Source organism: Mauremys mutica, chromosome 8 (assembly GCF_020497125.1).
Source record: "Mauremys mutica isolate MM-2020 ecotype Southern chromosome 8, ASM2049712v1, whole genome shotgun sequence".
NCBI classification, from domain to species: domain Eukaryota; kingdom Metazoa; phylum Chordata; order Testudines; family Geoemydidae; genus Mauremys; species Mauremys mutica.
In genome coordinates this window covers 29659344-29682523 of record NC_059079.1, presented here as the reverse complement: position 1 = coordinate 29682523, position 23180 = coordinate 29659344, and the positions used below count along the sequence as shown (strand labels likewise).

General features: G+C 46.4%; 1 protein-coding gene across 3 annotated transcripts in view; it reads right to left on the bottom strand.

The window, feature by feature from the left end:
- Positions 1-12463: 12463 nt before the first annotated feature.
- LOC123375366 (maestro heat-like repeat-containing protein family member 2B) overlaps positions 12464-23180 on the bottom strand; it is a 57773-nt gene continuing 47056 nt past the window's right edge. For 2 of the 3 annotated variants that reach the window (XM_045026159.1, XM_045026161.1), the window contains 10 exons: positions 22874-23011; positions 22556-22667; positions 20697-20843; positions 19341-19523; positions 18112-18267; positions 17476-17610; positions 17173-17275; positions 16030-16095; positions 14218-15213; positions 12464-14086 (listed from right to left, as the gene is read on the bottom strand). In XM_045026159.1, the coding sequence (XP_044882094.1) occupies positions 15116-15213; positions 16030-16095; positions 17173-17275; positions 17476-17610; positions 18112-18267; positions 19341-19523; positions 20697-20843; positions 22556-22667; positions 22874-23011 (1138 nt within the window). In that variant the 3' untranslated portion in view covers positions 12464-14086; positions 14218-15115. The remainder of the gene's footprint in view (positions 14087-14217; positions 15214-16029; positions 16096-17172; positions 17276-17475; positions 17611-18111; positions 18268-19340; positions 19524-20696; positions 20844-22555; positions 22668-22873; positions 23012-23180) is intronic. The other variant, XM_045026160.1, reaches the window with a different exon arrangement.

The following is a 23180-nucleotide window of genomic DNA, read 5'->3' as shown; positions in this document are numbered from 1 at the left end:
GGGAGAGCTCAGCCTCCAGGCTCTCCCCTCCCCCAGCCCAGCCACTGGGGTGTTTCCGGTTGTCTCAGGCCACAGGCACCAGCGAGCCCAGGTCTGGCTTGGGGAGCGGAGGGATTCTCCCCTCCCTCCATTCAGGAAGGTGATGCTTGAAGCAGAATGACTGTACCCAGCTGGGTGAGGAATGTGGGTGAAGCCAAGCAGCAGCAATTAAGATGCCTATACACCAAGGCAAGGAGGCTGGGCAACAAAATGGAGGAACTAGAGCTGCTGCTGCAGGAAGTGAAACCAGACACTGCAGGGATAACAGAAACCTGGTGGAATAGGCATGGCTGTAGTCCAGGGATTGAAGGGTAGGTGCTGTTCAGGAAAGACAGGAACAAAGGCAAAGTTGAAAACCCTTGAGCCACCAGTTTACCCATAAACAAATCTAGTGTTCTCCCTTGAACCATTGTATTTTCTCTACAAAACCCGCTACCTATGCCCAAGTAAGGGTTCTGATGTATAGACACAAACTCTGCATCAGTTCCACTGGGATTCCATCTCCTGACTGATCGTGCTGGGGGCTCTGCCTGTCTCCAGCACTCAGGACCCTGAGCTACCACCATCACCTGGGAACCCCGACCAGTTCAAGCCTCATGGAGTGGGTTAGATCCATCTCTCTCTCTGTTTTCTTTCCTATCTCAGGTATTAACCTTTAAAATGTAACTGTTGTGTTTGTTTAGCCCTCCTGGTGTGGTTATCACTATGATTCAATAGCTTTTATGGTTCAGCTGGTTGCTTCTCTCTCTCTCTCTCTCTCTGAATTTTACTCTTTTGTATTTTAGCTTCCCCCATTTACTGTGCAGCGACGCTCCTTGTACCTAAGCTAAAGATCCCTGTAGTGCCCCAAAATATACTGTGGGGTTTGCTCATCAAGTGGGTTACTACCAGTACAATTATAATGTGAATGCGTGATAGGGATGTGTTAAACTTGGGGAACATGGGTGGGGAGGGAGCAGCTGAAAGTGGAGCTCAATCCAGCCTATTGAGACCAGGAGCACATAAGGGTACCAGCTTGAAAGTGCTGCTTAACCCAGCCCATTGAGTACAGGAACACATGAGGGGATGAGCTGGAGAGTGCTGATTGACCTGGTCCTCTCAGACTTGCTCTGCTAGTGTGTGTGTGTGCGCGCACATGTTCATCCAGTTCTAAGGCTGGAAGAACCCAGCCCTGGGGAACCTAGGTCCTGCAGGAGAGCTCCATTGGGAGGGGACTTGCAGAAGGAAGGAGTAGAGCTCCATATGAACACACAAGTGACTTTCACAGCACGTTAATAGAATTACAGAAGCCCCTCCCCCAGAAGAATAACCCTGATAAATGAACCTACCCCCAAAGTAACGGGCACATCTGGGAACAGCCTGCAAAAAGCCCTTTTCCTTCCTCAGGAACGTTGGATCCCAGGCATGTTGGTTAATGCTGCTAGGAGATTGCTTTAGGTGAAAAACTGCCGTAATAATTGATTTTAGACTCTAAGCAGCATGTTATGATTTTCATTTTATATGTAACCAGTTCAGTTTCCATGATCTTGACTCACTACCTCTTAAATCTTAATCTTTGGTAACTAATTTAGGATTATTCCACTATACATATGTCTCAATGCTGGGAGGTTGTAAAGATCTGATCCTGAGCTGTACCAATCAAGCTGTTTAGATTCTATTCCCCGGTAATTTCTTTGAGTGTCCTGTGACAGTAATCTGATGCTACTGGGGGACACTTTCAGAGGGGCTTGGGGACTGCAGTGCCATTACTGTTACCGTGCAAAGCGGAGCAAGGGCTGGCAGAGCCCTGTGGAGATTGGTAGGCTGGCTAACAGACCGGTGGTGTTATGCTCAACTAGATATCAGCTCCCTGAGAAAATCTTCCTCTCGCCGGATGGGTAACAAAGTGACTCAGAGCTTGGGCACCCCAAGAAAGCTGCACACATACCCCTGTAACCTGCTTTCCCTCCTCCAGGTGCCTCTTTATCTTAGCCAACCCTCAAATATGTTCAAACCGTGTTCAAATATGTTAAGGACTGTTATAAAAAGGACCCCACTCAACTGTTCTCCATGTGCACTGGACGTAGGAGAAGTAGGTATCAGCTTAATCTGCAGCAAGGGAGATTTAAGTTAGATATTAGGAAAAACTTTCTCACTATAAAGATAGTTAAGTTCTGGAGTAGGCTTCAAAGGGAGGTTGTGGAATCCCCATGATTGGAGGTTTTTAAGAACCCATTGGACAAAGAGCTGTCAGGGACGGTCTAAGTATAGTGCTGGATGGGATGATATTTCTAGGACCCTCCCAGCCCTACATTTCTAGGATTCTCTGAACTGTGGAGTTTAACTGGTAAGCCCCTCAGTGAACTGCCCCATCAGCCTTCACCCAGCTCTAGTCCAATGTGAATTATTAACAAAATGAGCTGGCCCTTAAGAAGCCACAAGACCAGTGAGCACAGCAGGACATACCCTGTCAGCGATACCCAATGACAGTCGTTCCCTTGTAGTGCAGTGGGGGAAGCTAGGGAATCCAATGGTTCCTCTCGGATACATTCTTGCAGTTCACAAGCAGGGACTTGGCGTAGAAAAGCAGAGATGCCTTCCCTCACACACTATTACAGGCACCTATCCTAAGTCTGTAAGTAAACAGACACAGTTCACAGATAGCCTTCTGACCCACAAACAGGCTAGACAGGAGGGAGGATAACTCACCAGAACACAGTCCATCCCACTTACAACCCAGAATTCATCAGCAACACTGAACTCCCAGAAAAACAAAGATGAGAATATGATTAAGAACCAAACCCCAGGCCACTAACTACAGGGAGTAGATCTAGCTTTGTGGGGACTGCGGAAGAGTGGTTAGAGACCCCAGAGAGGCGCTGAGCTGAGGTCCACGGAGAAAGGGCAAAGGAGGAAGCCCCCACATCATGGTTACAGAGGACATTGAGGAAGCCCCAATTCTCTGAAAGACGAAATCAGGCCTCTGAGCAATTGAAACAGATACTTCAAACAGTTTAATAGGAAATATGTACACAGTATATACAAAATCCAGAGCTGGGTTATTTACATATGATCTTGTTTGTGAGATACATGGCCAGCACCTGAAAAAGAAATGTGAAGAGTCATCAGTATTTGTCCAGTGCCCCTTAATACACATAAACAGAGTGCAGAATACTAGGGAATAACAAAATGAAAACATAGACTGGGAATAAGCTGCTGGATACAGTCTAGAAAACAATCACCAAAACAGGAAACACTACAAGATTAGGGGAACTCATATTACTTAATCTAGTCACTTTTGAATTAGCAGAATGTGTCAATTCAACAGGGGTCTCTATTGGTTTCCTTCCAATATTCAACTATTACAGGAACATTGTCTCCCCCTTGAGAACTATAAGCAATAACATCCCAGACTCCCTTTGCCTTTCGCCCTCCTCTGCAAACCGCTGCCTGGTGAATCCTCACAAGCCCTGCACCCAAGGGGACAGTAAACTGGAGAATGAGGTGGTGATGGAAACTAGAAATCTGACCATTCAGTGACCTTTTGATAGGAGGTGAAGGATTATAGTAGCTAATTTTGGAAGATGAGTTATATCTGTTGAGAAGGGTAGAGCATCCTTATCTCCCAATAACATCAGTGGGAGTTTGAGAACACTCAGCAACTCATAGGCTTGGGCAAGACAAATACAAAGGCCTTGGGTGGCTAAAGTTAAGCACTGAAATCTGCAGGTAGAAGCCTAAATACTCATTATAGCCACCTGCAGAGGTGCTGATTAGGGCACTTAAATCTCTATCAGCTTTGTGGTGTTTCAAATAGATATTTGAAAAACAAGGGGACTGATGTTTAAAGGCATATTTGGCCTTTGGTTGACAGACACCTTTATGCCAGGTGAGTGGGTTTTCCAAACCCAGATACCTGAACTCAGACTCCTAACAACCACGGGTAGGTGCATCAATAGGAGTGGGGTTAGTTGTAAAGTCACCCTTTTGCTGCCCTATGTTGCAGTGGAGCAGGGCAAAGTAGCCATAAAGCTGCCCTAAGAGGCAGCTAGGAATTCCCCAGCATGTGCAAATCCCTAACATCCAGAGAACCAGCATAGAGAGTGTACAGTCAGTGTAGCTGGCTGTATGTCACCAACTCCTAGCTTCCCACTCAAGTATATGGGGTGGGAGCTGGGAACAGAAGATGGCACACACACTGTGTGTTGTGCTACAGCTATCTCCAGTGCAGCAATGGCTGTTACAAGACACCGTAATTTAGAACCCAGAGTCTAGAGTGCATTTGAGGATCTGGGCCAGTACTTGACTGTTACTATAGTAATGACCCCTGAGCAAGCAGTATAATGTACATGCTTATCGATGAGCTTGTCCAGAGGCTGCATGTCCATCAGAATGACTAGATGTCCTGATGTGTAATAAAAACATTTGAGTAATAAAAATCAACCCAGGCTACTTTACAGGGCCTGATCTTTCTCTCACTTACAGCATCTGAGCAGTAGGACAATGGCGACTACTGCCCAGTATTATAGTTGCCTCGGTCTTCTTCCAATTTTGGGTAGCGGGAGCGAGGAGTATAAGGGCCCTACTGTCAATCAAAACGTAACCCCACCTCTTGACTGAATAAGCCCTGCCCACTGGTCATCAGAAGCCCCACCCCATGGGGGTATTACTTCTGGGGGTCAAGGCGGACACATGACTGGAAGCAAGGTGTGTCATGTGACCCCTCTAAGAACTCCTTTCACTATACCAATCAGGATAGATTTTGCCCCGATAGGAACGCCCTGAGAGAAGATTTAACCAACCAGGGGGAGTTCCGGGGTTTGTGTGACCCCTCTAAGAACTCCTCCCACTGCCCTCTACCAATCAGGAGGGGCTTCAGCCACTAGAGAGCACCCTGAGAGGAGATTAGACCAATTGGGGGGAATTCTGGGGCTGGGTGACCATCCAGAAGTGGTTCGTGTGACCCCTCTAGGAACTCATCCCACCACCCTCTACCAGTCGCGATGGGTTTCGGCTGCAGAGGACTGCCCCGAAAGGAGATTTGACCAAAACAGGGCAGGTTCTGGGATGGGGTGACCACCCAGAAGAGGGTTGTGTGACCCCTCTAAGAACTCCTCCCAATGCCCTCTGCCAGTCAGAGTGCAGCACCATCACTGCACAAGTCCCAGAGCTGGACAGAGGAGGCGATCTCTTACCAAGAAGACATGTTTCAGAAATTGTGGAAAGGCTGAGAGGAAATGTGGACTCCTTTACCACCCGCCTGAGAACTTCAGACTTTGTTTTAGCCCCGCGGACCTTTGGACTTGTGTGGAGAAAGTGCTACAGCAGCAACAGTTCCGAAGAGGATGAGGAACAGCCGAGGGGATTCCTTTGGCCCAGCCATTGATGGATACGCCAGAACCTGAATCCAAAGCCCAACCATTCATGAGACACACCAGTGAGCATGGTGGCCTCTCGTTGTCCACCACCCTGGAGGAGGAAGGTGATCATTGCTTGGGGGAGTTACCAGCGGACAAGCTGAATGGAAAAGACGTCGCTCAGGTAAATGAATGATTAAGAAGCGACAGCTGATGATGAGGTGTAATGAGGTTAGGAACCTGGGGTTGTGTCAATCTAAATAACAAGCAGTGAGAACTTACACTTGTTTCTCGTCTGAGCCAGCTCGATGATGCCTTTCTAGAGGACCCAGAGGCCCTGGACAACGTTGTATCAAGCAGCAAAGATGAACCAGGCCCGCCTTGTTTTTGCTGAACGCCGCTAAAAATTGTTGAAGAGGACTTCGAGGATGAAGGCTATAAGCAGTTTAGGAGAAGATTTGGCATGGAACTCGCTGAGCCAGTGCCACACTGTGAGCGTAAAAATTTATGTGGACTATTGTATGCATTGCTATTTATGCTGTTCTTAATAACTGTCTTAGGGAAAAGCTTTTTGAAGATTGTGAGGGCCATGTCATAGATGCCCCAGCCCAACGGCACCATGACTGTGAGATTTGGACTTCAACTTTATATGTAAATTTGTAAATTTAAATATGTAAATTAAAAACATCTATTGAAAAGGGTTTTGTGACTATATGCATTTCTGTTAGAAGGTCTCTGGCCCTTAAGTGAGCTAAAAGTTTTAATGGAGCCTCTTGGTTTGTTTTCAAGAAGCTGTATGTCTTTTAAATTATAAAAAAATGGTTTGTGAGAATCTAACTTTTGTGTTTTTGTGTAAAAAAGACCCATTTACAGCAAAAAGCTGAAATGTATGTTGTGGGAGGAGAAAAATCCTAAAAATGTGTTTATAGTGTAACCATTCTGCCATCAGAGTTGGCAGCAACAAGAGCTGCGTTCAGTTGCTAGGAACTCCATTCCAATCACACAATGCAAAACTGGCTCAAGCCCTCAGCCAGTGGGGCACTAAGGCTCCCCTACTACAAGCTAAAATCACCACTTACTGTGTTAAGCAGTAGGGAGGACTCAGTGCTGGTTCACCATTAGCCCAAAGTGAATTCAGCTCTGCAGTCTGTAATCAGACTCCTCATGGAATCAAAATTAGCACTAACATTTCACAGTGGAGACAGGAAGAAGAGATGGAATTAGTGTACGGGGCCCACCAGGTACAAATACCTGTCGCCAGCCTCTCTCAATTTGCTGAGTTTTGGAACCCACGTCCCTTGCCTAGCGAGTGCTACTTAGTTGACGGCGAGTCCCTCTGTCATAAAAGGCCAAGTACAGTTCCACTGTCCTTGATTCACATAATCAGGAGAACAACACTTTATTCTTCCTGCCTCAATAACAGAGAAACTGGGGATCCCACAGCAGCCAAAGTGACCATTTGGGCTACTATGGGCTCATGCTAGGCGGGGTGGGTGTGCCTGTGCAAACGAGATCAACCCCTGACGTTCTTTTCCACAACTCACCACCAAATGTCAGGGTAGATCTCATCCTGACTCTGCTTACAACAGTAAAACAAATAGGGATGGTTCAGACATGTGTTTGAGTACAATAGAGTTGACTCAGCCTGTTGAACCGAATGGTTTTAACCACACCCCCAATGAATAGCGAAGGTAATTGTGACTACTTATCCTTGTTGCCATAGGGATAAATTTGATTGGTGTGCACCCATAGTAAGGGAGGTGGGTGGATGAGTTCTGATTAATATGAAATGAAATAAAACCTCAGGAATTTGCAGATGCTATTGGACAGTTTAAATATAACCCCTGAAGTTGATAGAGTGCTATTGGACAGTTTAAATATGACCCCTGGAGTTGTTTGAATGCTATGGGTCACTCTTTCTAGCAATTCAAAGCCATTAAAAGTTTAAATTAATACCGTATTGTCCCGAGTATAGGCCGCACTTTTTTCCCCTAATTTAAGTCTTTAAATTAGGGGTGCGGCCTATAATCAGGAACTTAAAAAAAAAAACAATAAAAATACTTAAAATCCCAGCCGCGGCCGGGAATCAGAGCGCTCTGGGCTGCCCGTGGCGGCGGGGAGCCCAGAGCCTTTTAAATCCCAGCCGCGGCGGGGAATCAGAGCGCTCTGGGCTGCCCGCCGTGGCGGGGAGCCCAGAGCTTTTTAAATCCCAGCCGCGGCCGGGACTCAGAGCGCTCTGGGCTGCCCGGGGGGAGCCCAGAGCTCTTTAAATCCCAGCCGCGGCCGGGACTCAGAGGGCTCTGGGCTGCCCGGGGGGAGCCCAGAGCTCTTTAAATCCCAGCCGCGGCGGGGAATCAGAGCGCTCTGATTCCCGGCCGCGGCTGGGATTGAAAGCGCTCTGGGCTCCCCGCCGCGGCAGACAGCCCAGAGCCCTCTGATTCCCCGCCGCGGCTGGGATTTAAAGGGCTCTGGGCTCCCCGCCGCAGCGGGCAGCCTAGAGCCCTCTGAGTCCCGGCCGCGGCTGGGATTTAAAGGGCTCTGGGCTCCCCGCCGCAGCGGGCAGCCTAGAGCCCTCTGAGTCCCGGCCGCGGCTGGGATTGAAAGCGCTCTGGGCTCCCCGCCGCGGCGGGCCGCCCACAGCACTGTTACCCCGCCGCGGCTGGGATTTAAAGGGCTCTGGGCTCCCCGCCGCGGCGGGCAGCCCGGAGCGCTCTGATTCCCCGCCGCGGCTGGGATTGAAAGGGCTCTGGGCTCCCCGCCGCGGCGGGCACCCCAGAGCGCTGTTTCCCCGCCGCGGCTGGGATTTAAAGGGCTCTGGGCTCCCCGCCGCGGCGGGCAGCCCGGAGCGCTCTGATTCCCCGCCGCAGCTGGGATTGAAAGGGCTCTGGGCTCCCCGCCGCGGCAGGCAGCCCGGAGCCCTCTGATTCCCCGCCGCGGCTGGGATTTAAAGAGCTCTGGGCTCCCCGCCGCAGCGGGCAGCCTAGAGCCCTCTGAGTCCCGGCCGCGGCTGAGATTTTCTTTAAGTTAAAAAAAGTTAAAAATTTAATTTTTTTAAAATAGCACCAAACTTTAAGGGTGCGGCTTATAATCAGGAGCGGCCTATACTCGGAACAATACGGTATATTTACAACAAACAAACACACACACACTCCCCCACCCACACAAGGTTCTAAACCAAAACTGAACTGTTTCAAGGGGTCACAAACCTTCACCATGCTACAGAACAAGCATTTGCGCTAATGACAATCAAACATTTAACAGCTCTGGGGGGCTTATTATGGTTATGATACAATCATTTTATTTCAACCCCCACCCCAAACTTCATGCATGTAAGAAACATGTTTTAAAAAACAAGCCCCAAAGAGATGTATTGATATCTGCAAAAGGTCCCCATTTGGGAAGGGGGGGGGGGAGACAGTTACATTAAGGATTGGGGATTTACTGTTTAATACTGTAAGAAGGCCCTGCAGAAAAATGTATTTTAACTAAAAGAAAAAATGTAGCCAAAAGCAGCTCAGTTGTGCAGACAGCTTAATTCCCCTACCCCAGCTCCCAAAAGGGAATGTTAGGAAGGGGCCTAAAGTCCTTAAGTCGCTAGTATTTCAGAGCTGTAGTGATCAAATCAACCTGCTGGCTACTATTTTGAAGTCCTTTTGAAACAAAGGGTTAGGATGGTATGAAAACCTCAGGTATTTTGGAGACTGTTTTTCTGAACAGAATCTCTTGAATGGCTGCTGGGCTGCAAGAGGAGGTATGCTCCCTGTTTTAAACTCAGAAAATATATATTATATAATATCACTCATTGGCCGTGCTGTCTTAGTAAATAATGGTGCCTATGTTTATTGCAGTGTGATCTGTTTAGCATGGAACTAGTAACTTTAAATTGCATTTCATCACCAGCCCAAGGTAAAAACCATTGTAACTCTAGTTTTGCTTAATAACTTCAGGTACTACACAAGTTGTGTAGGGATTTGGGGCTAATATTAACTAACAGTTTTTGCTTGTTCTTTAATCCAAAGGCCCAAGCACATGTTGAGGGGGACAGAACAAGCATGTACCTGCAACACTTTATCCTGTAGTAGAAGGTAACTTTCTGCAATTGGCTTTTAAATATGCGTGGGTTTATTGAAAACTATTTTGTTGCAAATTGTATTTTAAACTCTCTCTCTCTCTCTGTAAAACATAGGTGGGATTTTTTTTTTAAGAATATGGCTGCAGACTGATGGTAATGGTGTGTTTCAAACTAACAGGATGTTGTTTTTTTTAGTGTGCAAAATGTGTTTTAAACTGGATTTTAAAAGTTGATTTTAAAAGCAGTTTGATTTTTATTTTGCAAAATGAGGTGTATTTAAAAAAAGTTTGTGGGTTTGTTGTTTTAAAATGGTAGAAACAAACTTAAAACTCCTGTTTGTTATACAGCCTGAAATGGATTATTTTGTTTTAAAGTTATGACTTTTTAAATAGAAAAATACCCTAATGAATATTTTATTTTTAAGTTTACAAGACAGTTTCATGTGATTTATAACAACAACAACAACAACATTGTCTGCTCCACAAACCTACCCAATACCAGCAGTGTGAGAGACCCTAACAAACTCTTTCAGTACCTGTTTTCCCCCCAACTATAAGGTTTCATCCTGCAAGTTTATCGATGAAACAGCATGAGTGTCTTGGAAGGACCCAAAAGACCGGTACTCTGTCTCTGGAAATACCAGTGTTTTCATAGCCTGTTTCACCACTGCTTATGCCCGCATAGAACTATACAACCTGCTAGACAGGTTGCAAGAGCGGTGCCTGTACCATGACACTGACTTGGTGATATTTGTGAAAAGGGAGGGTAACTGGAATCCTCCTCTGCGGGATTATTTAGGCAAGATCCCCCCAGATCAACACATCACCGAGTTTGTGCCGGCATACGGGCAAAAGCTGTCGGGAAGAAAGGCCTGCATGAAAGTCAAAAGGTATTACCCTGAACGTAGCAAATTGTGTAAAGATCAACTTGGACAGTTTGAAAGATCTAGTTCTGGACTATTGCATGGGCCTATGAGAAAACCCCTCCAAAAAGATAGAGATGCAGCAGCCCTCTATCATAAGGAACAAAAATCAGTGGCAAATAAAGACAAAAGCCCTTAAGAAAAAACAGAAAGTCGTTTCCACCAAGAAGGTCCTAGGAGAAGGTTTAAAACCCTGCCCTATGGCTTTAAAAATGGATCTGAGGTGGAAACAGCCCTTTTCTGCCATTCTTGTGGGGCCTAGCAACTGTGGGAAAAGTTACTTTATAAAAAATGTGTTGGATAATGCCAAACAAACATTGTCTGTTATGCCTGAGAGTATTGAATAACATGGCTATAAAAATCATTGCAAGATACACATGTCTGGGCTTGTTGAAACATGTTTTAAGCAAGGCTAGATATGCCCAAGAATTTAAATTTAGTTTTTACAAAATTCATCACCATCCAGTCAGTTTTGCACTAAGTCATTAGAATACAATTTTAAAATCCAGTCAAAAGATAAACCCTTGCTACGATGATGTAAGAAAAACACGCTGTGATCGCTGCAGGCAACAGAGTGGGGGTCTTGTAATTGTCTATTGTGAAACACATTGTGGCATTTTTGTTTAAAAATTTCATAATGCTTTTAGGAAACAACACGCTATTGGGGGGGTGGGTGCCCGTATGAGTCAAAAAACTCTCCACGGTTACACTTCGCCAGATACAACATGAGCCAGTGTTCACCAGGTTGGTTATGTGGATACATGTTGACCACCAAACCTAAGGGTCTCTGAGACAGCTTGCTGCCAGGGAGCCAATCATAAGGGAATTCTTTTTTGTGTAAGAGGTCGTTGATGAGACACATGAGAGCTGCACGGTGTCCATGTTCACATATAGTCAAGCAGAACATTTCTCCTCTGATTTATCTCTATGGCGTTGTCAAAAACCCCATACACAATCATATTGACTGTGACAGTTAAAGCCATCCCAAAACGTATTTCTGCTCTCAGGTTCCAGGTTTTAAACAGGGAACAGTGATTGGCGCATTCCTGGTCAGGAGACAGGTCAAAGGCAAACAAGGTGTAACTCCGTGCAAACGCCTCATGATTGATTAACAGAGAACGATCTTTCACATCTTTACTAGCTGTCTGTACCAGATTCATGTAGTCTCTCACGCAGTGTTCTGCCTCGAAGTCGGTTGCAGAGGCTTGGTTACGGAATATTCCACCCACGCCAGCCCCATACATCCAGGAAGGGCCTATCCCACCTGGGCTTTGTAATAGTTCCTGTAGATGGTGGGGTCGCTGTAATTTTTTAGGATCGCCTAATGTTTTGCTTTTCAGAAACCTCGCTCTCTCCGGGCATACAGGTGCATCTTGATGATCACCTTGCCAAAGCAATACAAGATGTGGCTGTTCTGATCTGTCTTTATTTCAATGGTAATGGTATCGATGTGGAGTTTTCTGACAGGAATGTAATGAGGTTTATCGTAGGTGATGGTGACAAACTGGTTGTTCCTTCCTCGGACAGGGACACAGTGCAACAGGGGAACAGAAAATTCCCCCACAAACTCATGTTCTACAATATCTGTGAACAGACGCAAGAAATTAAAAGCCCTGTGATGTCTGCTGAGAAGGGGAATTTTTGGACTCTGTGCTTGGGGCCCAAACCTAGAACGTTAGCTAGCTCCCCACTGATAGAAAACATACAAGTAAAATCGGCGGATTTAAGACTAACTTTTCTACCCCCAGGGTCGTAGTTCATGACCACCTCAGGTGGTGTGGGATGACGAGCCACAGTACTGTTCATATGCTCCAATAATTCGGGTATGGATGAGTAATAACCTTGTAGTAGGATAAACTCCATGCCACACCTACAAAGGTGATTTCAAAAGGGGTGTCTTTGTTAGGTAAGGTAATAATTGGAGATATACCAATCTCCTAGAACTGGAAGGGACCTTGAAAGGTCATCAAGTCCAGCCCCCTGCCTTCACTAGCAGGACCAATTTTTGCCCCAGATCCCTAAGTGACCTCCTCAAGGACTGAACTCACAACCCTGGGTTTAGCAGGCCAATGCTCAAAACACTGAGCTATCCCTCCCCCCCAGTGTTGACAGTGTTCCGGCTATGTGGGTATTGTATTTCCACTAACCCACCTCCCAGGCTCTCCGGAGATCCTAGGGCTTAATTAGCCGTATTGTAAAGTTCAAGCTGGTGTTCTGAGGAAAAACTGCAGAGCTGGCATTGCTGGGCAACGTAATGTAGAACCCGCTGTCGCTCATTTTTCTCTCTCTCTGTCTTTGCAGGAGGAATCTTTGTTTGTTTGTTTTATCCGTCTCTAAATGTCACGAGTTGAGAAGCTTCCACCAAGCTGTTAAACTTATCGCCTCCCTCAACCACTTCACCAGTAGCTGCTTTTTTCTCCCTTTTCCTTTATCCGCTAGAACTTTTTCAATCCTGTAAATCCTGTCTTGTTTGGGGTTTACTTTTTGTAATTCTTCAGGGTAAAAAGATCCAGTAACTGTCTCACCCTTGTAATCTTTTAATCAGTATACAGGGCTCTGGTTCCTGGTTAAGGCTTCATCCACTATAAATAGGTCATCAGTAAACGTCTGTTCATAACCTTTTTCAAAGGCTCCTTTGACTTTAGATAGTCTCACGTGGTCGCCTTTTCTAAAAGGGGCAACAACCGATTTTATTTTAAAACCATCTCTATAAACTGTTTTCCATATCTTCAGAGAATGTGAAGGATTAACATCAGCAGGTCTGGTACGTATAGTTCTGTGAAAGGTCCGGTTGTCATTCTTTATAAAGTCAGATAACACGTCAATGTAGCAAAAAGTGTTATGGGCTGTAAAATATCTCCACCTCCTCCACATCTTTTTAAAGTTCTGTTAAATTGCTCCACTACCCCTACTTTGACTTCATTATTAGTAACAAAATGGTGAATGCCGTGCCATTTTAACAATCCGCTAAAAGGTTTGTTTAAAAATTCTTTCCACCGATCAGTTTGTAATTTTTGAGGCATCCGGCCTTCGCTAAAACTAGCTTTAAAGGCCTTGGATACCTCACCATTCATCTGGTCTTTTAGGCCTAAGGCCCAAGCATATTTGGATAGAATGTCTATCACCGTTAAGATGTACTTAAAGCCTCTGTTGTGTTTGGAGAACCGGTGCACATCTACCAAATCTGCCTGCCATTGCACGTCCACATCTGAAACAATGGTCTTGTTTCTTTTAAAATGTATTTGAGCCAGTTTGTGTAAAGTGAAAAAATCTGATCTGAAAGCTAAGCTGTTACCTGTCTTCTATTTAAAGTTTTACTGTGCTTTTTGGCCACTCGAGAAAGAGGATTCCCCCACCAAAGCTCCCAGCTTCCCTGGGGATGTAATATATTTTCATTAACAGAGCTGTCTGTGGAGACAGGACTGTTCCTGGTACCGTCTTTTACTAACGCAAGTATGGAGGGGGATACAGTCACAGGGACACATTTAAATAAGTTTAATTAATTGCCTGGTTTAACACAACCTTTGACAGCCACCTGTAAAAATGGATGCCATGACCCCTACAACGAAGGACTCTGAGCTGGTTCATTCTTCTATTTTGTCCTTTTCCAGATTTTCCTCTTGAGATCTGCATCTCAGACAGGAGCAAAAACAGCTGATGCACGACAGGGCTACCGATGTGTAAGTTCTTAAAGGCCTCTTGAAAGGCATCATCGACCTGTTGAGAGATTTTCAGACAAAAGAGTGTAAGCAATCCCCTGCTTGTTCTTAGATTTATGCAATGCCAAGTCGATTTCTAATCCCATTATACCCCCATGATCGACCATCGCTTCTTAATCATTCATTTACCTGAGCAACGTCTTTCCCGTTCACCTTGTCCACCAGTGACTCCCCCAAGCCATGATCATCTTCCAACTTTGGGGGGGGGGGGGGGTTCTTCATGAGGGTTCGGGGTCGGGTCCCGAGGTATCTATCAATGGTCGAGTCAAAGGGCCCTCCTCGGAACTGTAACTGCTATAGCGCTTTATCCATACAAGCCCAAAGGTCCTCAGGGCTAAAACAAAGTCTGAAGTTCTCAGGGGAGTGGTAAAGGAGTCCATGTCTCCTCTCAGCCTTTCCACAATTCATAAAACACGTCTTCTTGGTAAGAGATGGCCTCCTCTGCCCAGCGCTGGGACTTATGAAGTGATGTGCTGCACTCTGATTGGCAGAGGGCATTGGAAAGAGTTCTTAGAAGGGTCACACGATCCTCTTCTGGGGGGTTCACCCCTTCCGAGAACCTACCTTGTTTTGGTCAACTCTCCTCTTGGGGCAGTCCTCTGCAGCTGAAACCCATCGCAACTGGTAAAGGGTGGTGAGAGGAGTTCCTAGAGGGGTCACATGAAGCACTTCCGGATGGGTCACCCCACCCCAGAATTCCCCCCAGTTGGTCAAATCTCCTCTTGGAGTGATCCCCAGTGGCTGAAACCCATCCTGATCGGTAGATGGCAATGGGAGGAGTTCTTAGAGGGGTCACACAAAGGACACGTCACCTGCCCTGGAACTCCCCCTGATTGGTCAAGTCTTCTCTCGGGGCATTCCTATTGGGGTGAAACCCATCCTGATTGGTAGAGGAAAGTGGGAGGAGTTCTTAGAGGGGTCAAATGACACATCTTGCTGCCGGGGTCAAGGGGTGAGGTTAACATTTGATTGATGGTAGGGCCCTTATACCACTGGAGCGCCTTGTTCTGTTGGTCTCCGTTCTGCTTCATTCGCCAAGCGCTCGGCCAGGACAGATGTCACTTATGAGCTCAGTTGCCACCAGCTGGACAGTGGGACTTGGGTCTTTCTCTAGGACCTGGAGAGCTGAAATTACAGGAGGACATAACGTTAGTGAACAGACAGCTAAGCGTGATCACAGAACCTTGAAGTACCTGAGCAGAATGATCACATGGAAAAATGTGAAACTGGGCTCAGTCCTTTTATTGGGGGTGGAAAATACATGAGAGATGAATAGGCCTCACTTTTCATATAGTCACCTGTGCCTGAAATAGCTGGAGACTTATTACTTCTGAATACCACACAACAGCAGCTCTCCAATACAAACAAAGCTTTAGGGTCCCCCATTGGGTCCCTTCCACGCTCCTAACTGTGGGGAGACCCTGACTCTACCAGAAAGTCATCCACTCTGCTGCAAATGGAAGAAGGTCCATTGTTTCAATAGCTTCCACTTTTCAGTTATTTTCCAGCTCTATTCAGGAGCCACTGCCTGAGCTCAACTAAACCTGGAATTTAACACAGGCCAGGTCCAAGCTGGTTTGCGCATGATACAGGGCACCTACTGGAAGCAAAATTGCTGGTGGGAAATTTGGGGTAGCAGAAAGTGGCTACTTCTCACTTGGGGAGTCCACAGAGAGCCAATAAAGCCCAAAGTGTGGAGAGCACTGGCTGGGGAGGGGGCATTGCCAGGACAACCAGGAGATGCACTGACTCATATCACACCTTCTGCAGCTTCCTCCTTTAGGGGAAATTAAGGCTGACTTTCTACTGGGCAAGAGTGAATTTGTCCTTCGATGTGTGGCTGATGCACTTTGCACCAGTGGTATCGGTTACTGCTGCTTGTGAGCTAAATTCCTTTATAACTCACTAATGAGCAGGACTTCAGCTGTATTTATCACTTACACATCAGCAGATGTTCCAGGTCCAGCCATTTCATACGCTGAGTGTCTGTGTGTTCCAGGATGATGCCTAAATACAAAATGTCAAATAAATAACAACAATAATAAAATCTTCCCTTGTTGAGTGCAAAGTGATATTAGCAGCCCTTAGACAGGTCTTTGGGGTCTCCTACTGTGGGCCTAAGGGTGAGCTGTGGGCAAGAGGATGCTAGAGCAGTTTAGAGTCCACACTGAAGAGAACGAGAGAGACATTTTTTAAAAAGAATGTTTACATAAAACCCATTTGCTTGAAACAGTCTGTGCTCCTCTTGCCAATGCTGTCAGTTATTGGAGACATACTAAGATAGTGTCTTGGTCTAGTGGTCTGAGCAAAGGACTGGGGCCAGGAATAAGCGAGTTCTAAGCAGGGATCTCACAAGGTGACTGATAGGTGAGCCCCAATGCCTGCCTGTCTCACATGGGTGTGCTAGGGAGAAGAGGGCACTGGGTCAAAGAGGAGGAACCTAATGCTTCCTTGACAAGGTGCTGTGGCCAGGAAGGTGAAACAGCAGGCGCTGTGGGGAGGTGGGCTGCATGCCTCCCAGTGATGAAGTCGCAGTGAGGAGCACTGAACAGCACTGGGTAGGGTCTGCACTTTGAGCTAGGGGTATCACTCCCAGTTCAATGGGATGGGCCCACACTAGCTCTGACAGTGCTAGCATGTTAACAAGCCGTGGGAGGAGCAGCCACTGTGAGAACAGACTTTGGGGTTTGGATGGGATCATACTTGGGGTGGTTAAACCTCCTACTGCTCCTGCCATCGCAGCTACTCTCTATTTTTAGCACACAGGGCTACTGTGGGTGTGTCTCATTAAGCTGGGAATTATACCCCCAGCTCAAAGTGTAACCATGCCCTATGTGACGGTGTCCCAGCCGCTACTGCAAAATGACTGCACCGTGCTTCCCCTGCAACAATCCTGAAGCACTTTATAGCAACTAATGAATTCCTCCGACCACCATCCTAGAGAGGTAGGGACATTAACATCTCCATCTATGGCTGGAAAGCTGAGGCACAGAGAGATTAAGGGCAGCTCAGTGCTGCACAGTGGGATTTTTTCTGTCTCCCTCAATGGGAATATCAAAAGGGACACTGGGTATCATCTCTCACCAGCTAAATTGGCGGCAACTGCCCGGATCCCTTCCCAGCTGCTACTGAAGTAAGCGATGGTGGTGCTGTACAAGTTCTCCAGCAGTTCTGCATTTTCTTTGGCCTAGAGGAAATCAGGGACACATGAGCTCTCTCTGGCTAGAAGTGCCCTTTGACTGCTAGCACATGCTTTTATGAACCACAGGTAAATAAGAGAAAGAACAGGTGGCTGGGTAGAAGTGGGAAAAATGGGAATCTGGGGCAGATTTACATTTCCCATCACCCTCCAGTCAATAATCTCATACAATTCAACAGCTCACTCACAAGGTGTCTGCAAATGTCCACCTGGAGCTCTTCAGGCTTCAGCTTGGCTCTGCCACCAAGGTGCCTATTGATCGCATGTTGGAGTCTCTTCAGTCCCAAAAACGGGAAACAGAGGTGAAACGTAGCTCTGCATTCCTGAAAAAGAGTGTCACACCACTGAATTGTTCCCTACCGAGTGCTGTGTTCAATCAAAGGGAACTCATCTGCATGACTGCTCATCTATTCCAGGACAAAAAGGGATTCATCTGGATGCAACTGGCAGAAACATGCAGGAATGACTAATAGAGGGGAGAGCTTCCACTGAAACCTGGAGGTAGCATCACTGTCTTTTGGGAACAGATATACCGATGAAAGCTGCTTCACCAGGCACAGCTGTGGTCTCTCCTCTGTTCTGGGGAGGCAGGGGCCTGGGGTGAAGAGTCAGACAGGAACAGAGACCTGTAGGGGTCAGACCCATGACCTATCCTGGATTCTGGTGAGGCAGCCATGGACCAACCTGGCTGGAACTGACTCAGCAGGAGAGCAATGAACTGAGGGGAGAATTTGGGCCTTCACAACAAGCAGGAATAGCAGTGCTCCCCTGGCATTGGGAGGAAGATTCCTTTGGCTTAGGAAATAAGTCACTGTTGGTCTTACCATTGAAACCTCGGGGCTTGGGTCTTGCAGGTGCAGCAGAAGTGTGACCCAGCTCTTTCGAACCTGCTCAGCGAAATAGGCCTTCCGTTTTTTCTTTGTCAACCGAGCCAGGATGCCAAATAGGACAAAGGCCACTGAGCGAAGAGCATCGTCCTCCTACAGCCAAGAAAGCCCCACAACTTGGTAAGTAAGGGACAATCCCATCACGCACCTCACACAGACGTCTCTTCTACGCTAAAGTAGAGTGATTGCAACTACAGCTAGTCAGATAAAACTTTAATTAACCAATTTTTTGTTTGAATTTTCTGATTCCTGACAATATTTTAGAGACAGTTCAATTTTGATGAAATTCCTCCAGAAGCCAGGCAGAGTCCTTAGAAACCTGCCTGGTGTCTTGCCAGTACACCCATCCAGCTCCTTGGCAGCCAATCTAGCAGGCTGACTGGGATCATAGGCTTCCAGGCTCCCAGCTTTGGGGGGAAGGATAGCTCAGTGGTTTGAGCATTGGCCTGCTAAACCCAGGGTTGTGAGTTCAGTCCCTGGGGGGCCATTTTGGGAACTGGGATAAAAAGCTGTGGATTGGTCCTGCTTTGAGCAGAGGGTTGGACTAGATGACCTCCTGAGGTCCCTTCCAATTCTATGACCCTGGGAGTCCTAGCTCTCAAATTTGCAACTCCCTGGCACCTCTAGCTCCCAGAGTTTCCTGGGTTCCCAGCACCAGGATAGTCTGAGAGCAGACTGCCCCAGGCCAAGGCTTCCAACAGAGCTAGGTTGAGAATAGTAATTTTGTTTCACAAGGAGTTCTGAAGTTTGGGGGAGGGGTTCCCACAAATAGGAACAAAACCAAAATTTGAAATCTCAAAAATTCTCTGCAAAACAGAATGATCATTCCAACCCTCTCACATAAAAACAGTACAGAGCAGGCCCAACACTCTCTATTGCACTCTGTAACCCCCTTTTCATGGTTATCTAGCTACCTAATCTAGTATTCAGACTTTCTTTGAGGTTCTCAGTGGCAATCAAGAAGAACAGAAGGGTGAGACTGTGGGAGCAGGGATGTCATCCCCATCCTCCTAATGTTCTCCTCCTCCGTAAAATACGTCCCTTCCCTGGGGCCTAAAATCTCTGCACTCTGACATGAGCAATGCCCAGGGAGTCCACATCACACATCATAAATCGAGTCTAATCAAGATCGGTTGAACTGGGGTTGGAGTGTTCTGTTCACATACATCGTCAAAGTAGGTCCGGATCTGTTGTGTGAGGTCTTTGAAGGAAGAACCAATGTCCTTCTCTTTCAGCTCCTTCAGGACTTTGGCCAGTGCTTTCATGCTCTCACCAATCACTTCAGAACTGAAAATATCATGTAAGGCCCCGATCAGTATGTCCAGAAGAAACTTCTTGTATTTTTTCACCTGTACAAACATACGACATTAAAGAACACTTATCACTGATCACACTTCTAAGAACTTTTCTTTAGCAGTTATGAAGCTGTGGGAATTTCATCAACTCTCTCTCCCTCCTGAGATCTATAGCTATATTTCAGACCAGGTGCTAGCTACAATGAGCCAAACTCAGTGCCATAATACACGTGCATAATCCTATTATTAGATTTCTAGTTACTTAGATTCCAAGGCCAAAAGGGATCATTGTGATTATCCGGTCCGACCTCCTGCATAACATAGAATTTCTCCGAAATAGTCTCCGAACTAGAGTACATCTTCTAGAAAAACATCCAATCTTGATTTTAAAATTGCTAGTGACCGAAAATCCACCACAACTTTTGGTAAATTGTTCCAATGATTAATTAAAATTACTATTAAAAATGTACGCCTTATTACCAGTCTGAATTAATCTAGCTTCCTTTTTCTCCATTGAATCTTGTTATACCATTGTTTGCTAATGTGAAGAACCCATTATCAAAATTTGTTCCCCATGTGAGTAGTTATAGACTGTCCTCAAGTCACTCCTTAACCTTCTCTTCGTAAAGCTAAATAGATTGAGCTCCTTGAGTCTATCACTAAAGGTATATTTTCCAATCCTTTGATAGTTCTTGTGACTCTTCTCTGAATCCTCTCTAATTTATCAGCATCCTTCTTGAATTGTGGACACCTGATCTGGACACAGCATTCCAGCAGCGCTCACATGAGTGCCATATTCAGAGGGAAAATAACTTCTTTACTCTTCTTCAAGATTCCTCTATTTATGCCTCCAAGGATCATTTCAGTCCTTTTGGCCACAACTTCGCATTGGGAGCTTATGTTCAACTGATTATCTGCCATGGCTCAAGTTTTTTCTCAGCATCACTGTTTCCTGGGATAGAGTCTCCCGTCCTGTAAGTATGGCCTGCATTTTTTGTTCCTAGATGTATACATTTACATATGGTTACATTAAAGTGCACATTGTTTGCTTATGCCCAGTTTATCAAAGGATCCAGCTTGCTCTGTATTGACTGCAAAAAGGTTACTAGGGTATGGGAGAGAGCAGAATTTGGCCTAGTGCATTGTGTGCAGCCTCTGTAAACTCTGAGCAATTATTTCCCTTGGATTCTCTACTTATGTTGCATCCTATTCAGTATTCTCTCATACCTTCACAGGCGCCCCATCGACTATATTTCCCAGGCCTCTTACAGCCATCTGACGGACAATGCTGTTCCTATCCTGTGACCTTTCTTCCAAGATGCGCAAGACACTCTTAAGCAACTTCTTCTCCCTGAGCATGGGATCAGTCATTAGCTGAAATAAAATCAACATGTCCATTAGCACCAATATGATCCTTAAGATTGGGAATAGAATTTGAGCCGGCATAGAATACACTAAAAACAACGAGTCCTCCTATAGCCACAGTCTTGTGGATACAGACTAATATGGCTACCCCTCTGATACGTGGCACATAACACACTAACTTTATCATTCCACACAAATGAGAAATGTCTTAAGAACATGGAGCTTTCCTTTTGGGCACTATAATAGGGATCCACTCACCTCTTGAGAGCCTCTTAGTGGCTGGGTCTGGTACCACAGTCCTTTTCTCACCCCCGGTGCACCCTGCCAGCTGACCTCAGTGAGTCTTCTGTGGCTCAGGCCTCTGGCTAAGTCCCAAAGTCCAAATGAACCCCTTCTGGGCTAGTCAAGAACAGTCCCATTGCCCTCACTAGGGTCTCCAGCCCCAACTCTGGGTCCTTGAAATTCTGCTCTTTGTTCAAGCTCTCCGTAGGCATTGTCCCCTTCCTGGGGCTTATGCCACTGTAAGTGGTAGGGGATCCAGGGCCTGCCCATAACTCTGAGTTCCAAACCATGGACCCAGTAAACAGTAGCTAGGCACCGCTTGATTTCAGTTCATTTTTGCTTTTTCCTACTGGCCACTTTTAGCTTCACCCTCACCTCAAGGTTCAAGTTCTTAAGGATTCTCTTCCTGCAAACCCAACTTAAGCAAATGCTGCCAGAATCAAACTCTGGCAATCCCCAGAATTTCTGCAGCCAGAGAGCAGCACCCTTTCTTGCCCCTCCAGTTCCTGGCAGGAACTGACCTGCTAAGGCCCTGCAGCTCCTTTTAGCTGAGCTTGATGGGCTCTGATTGGCTGCTCTCATGAGGCCTCTCTAGACAGACCCAGATTTGTGGCTCTTTTCCTGGGGCAGGGTGCAGTAGGACCATGGGGCCTCTTGTAAGGAGCCTCAAAGCCCAAGAACAGCCCATCCCAGGCACAGATCGATTGTTTTCCTTAGAACCAGATGAGCCCCTAAGATAGTTACTTAGCGTAAGTGGAAATATGATGCAGATGTTAGAGGAGGGCTGTAGAAAGGGAGGATGGTCCAGCAGTTAACACACTTGCCTAGGACTTAGGAGACCCAGGTTCAAAGTCCTGTTCCCTCAAAGACTTTCTGGGTGACCTTGGGCAAATCACTTAGCCCTTCTGTGCTTCAGCTCCCTGCCTGTAAAATAGGAATAATAGTGCTTCCCTACCTCCCAGGAGTGTTGTGGGGATTACATACATACATAAATGAGTTTTGAGGTACTCAGATACAATAGTCATGAGAACCTAAGACAGATGTGAATGTATTTGTATGTTGCTTGTTTTATAGTATTAGGACACTAGGTTCATTCCGAAGATCTGCTGAGTGAAACCAAAACCAGGAGCTGTTGGTTAGTATCAGCACTGGGACTTGGCAGAAGAGGTCCAGTACTTAAAACTCTGTCTGTATCTCTCTCAGCCAGCGCCTGTGGTTGTGTAGCTAGTATAGGCAATGACAGCAATACAAATATCAGCGAGAGAATGACTCCGAAAGGTAGAATGAAGTTCCTTGTCAGGTTTCCATATAAAGGGGGACCCAGTCTACTATCTAAAATGACAATTACTCCTATGAACTGAACTGTACAACTCCTTAAAAGAAAGGCAAACAGACAGTGGTCTAATGGTGAAACTGCTCTTCGGAGCCCTGTGTCTTACCTGAGCAAGGAAAGCTGTGCCGGTGACTCGGAAGTTTTCCATTGGGGAATTCACCCAGGGGAGGAGGCTCTGGATGATCTCAAGCGTTATTAGTCCAAATCTTAGCAGAACACTGGAAGGCAAAATACCGCTTATGGGGTCGATTGCACACTTCAAAAACTCAGCTGCTCTGAGCAGACAGCTCTGATATCTATGGGTGAGAGCTGTGTGTTTCCACCCAGGGCACCCCCAACAAAGCTATAAACTGGAGGTTCCCTCTCAGCCACTCTATTTGCTACTGATTCCCAAGGATAAAATCATGCCTCTTAGATCTCTTACCTCACCAGCAGACACACTCCCTCATGGTGAGTCTGGGGGTTTTCAAGCAGAATCCATGTTTTCTGCGTCCTGAGCACTCTCACCAGTCTCTCATTCCCAGCTTTAGAAAGCACAGATTCTAATGCTTGGACAGAAAACCTGGGGAAAGAGAGGCACAGAACTGCAGCAATCAGTAGGAAGGTGCAGCCTGAACAGAGTCAGGAAGCCCAGGTTACTTATCAGGTCTGCTGTTCATCGACAGTTCATCCATTGGCAATATCCTGGACACCAGTGTCCCTGGAAGGACTTGATGCCAGGAGGTAAGTTT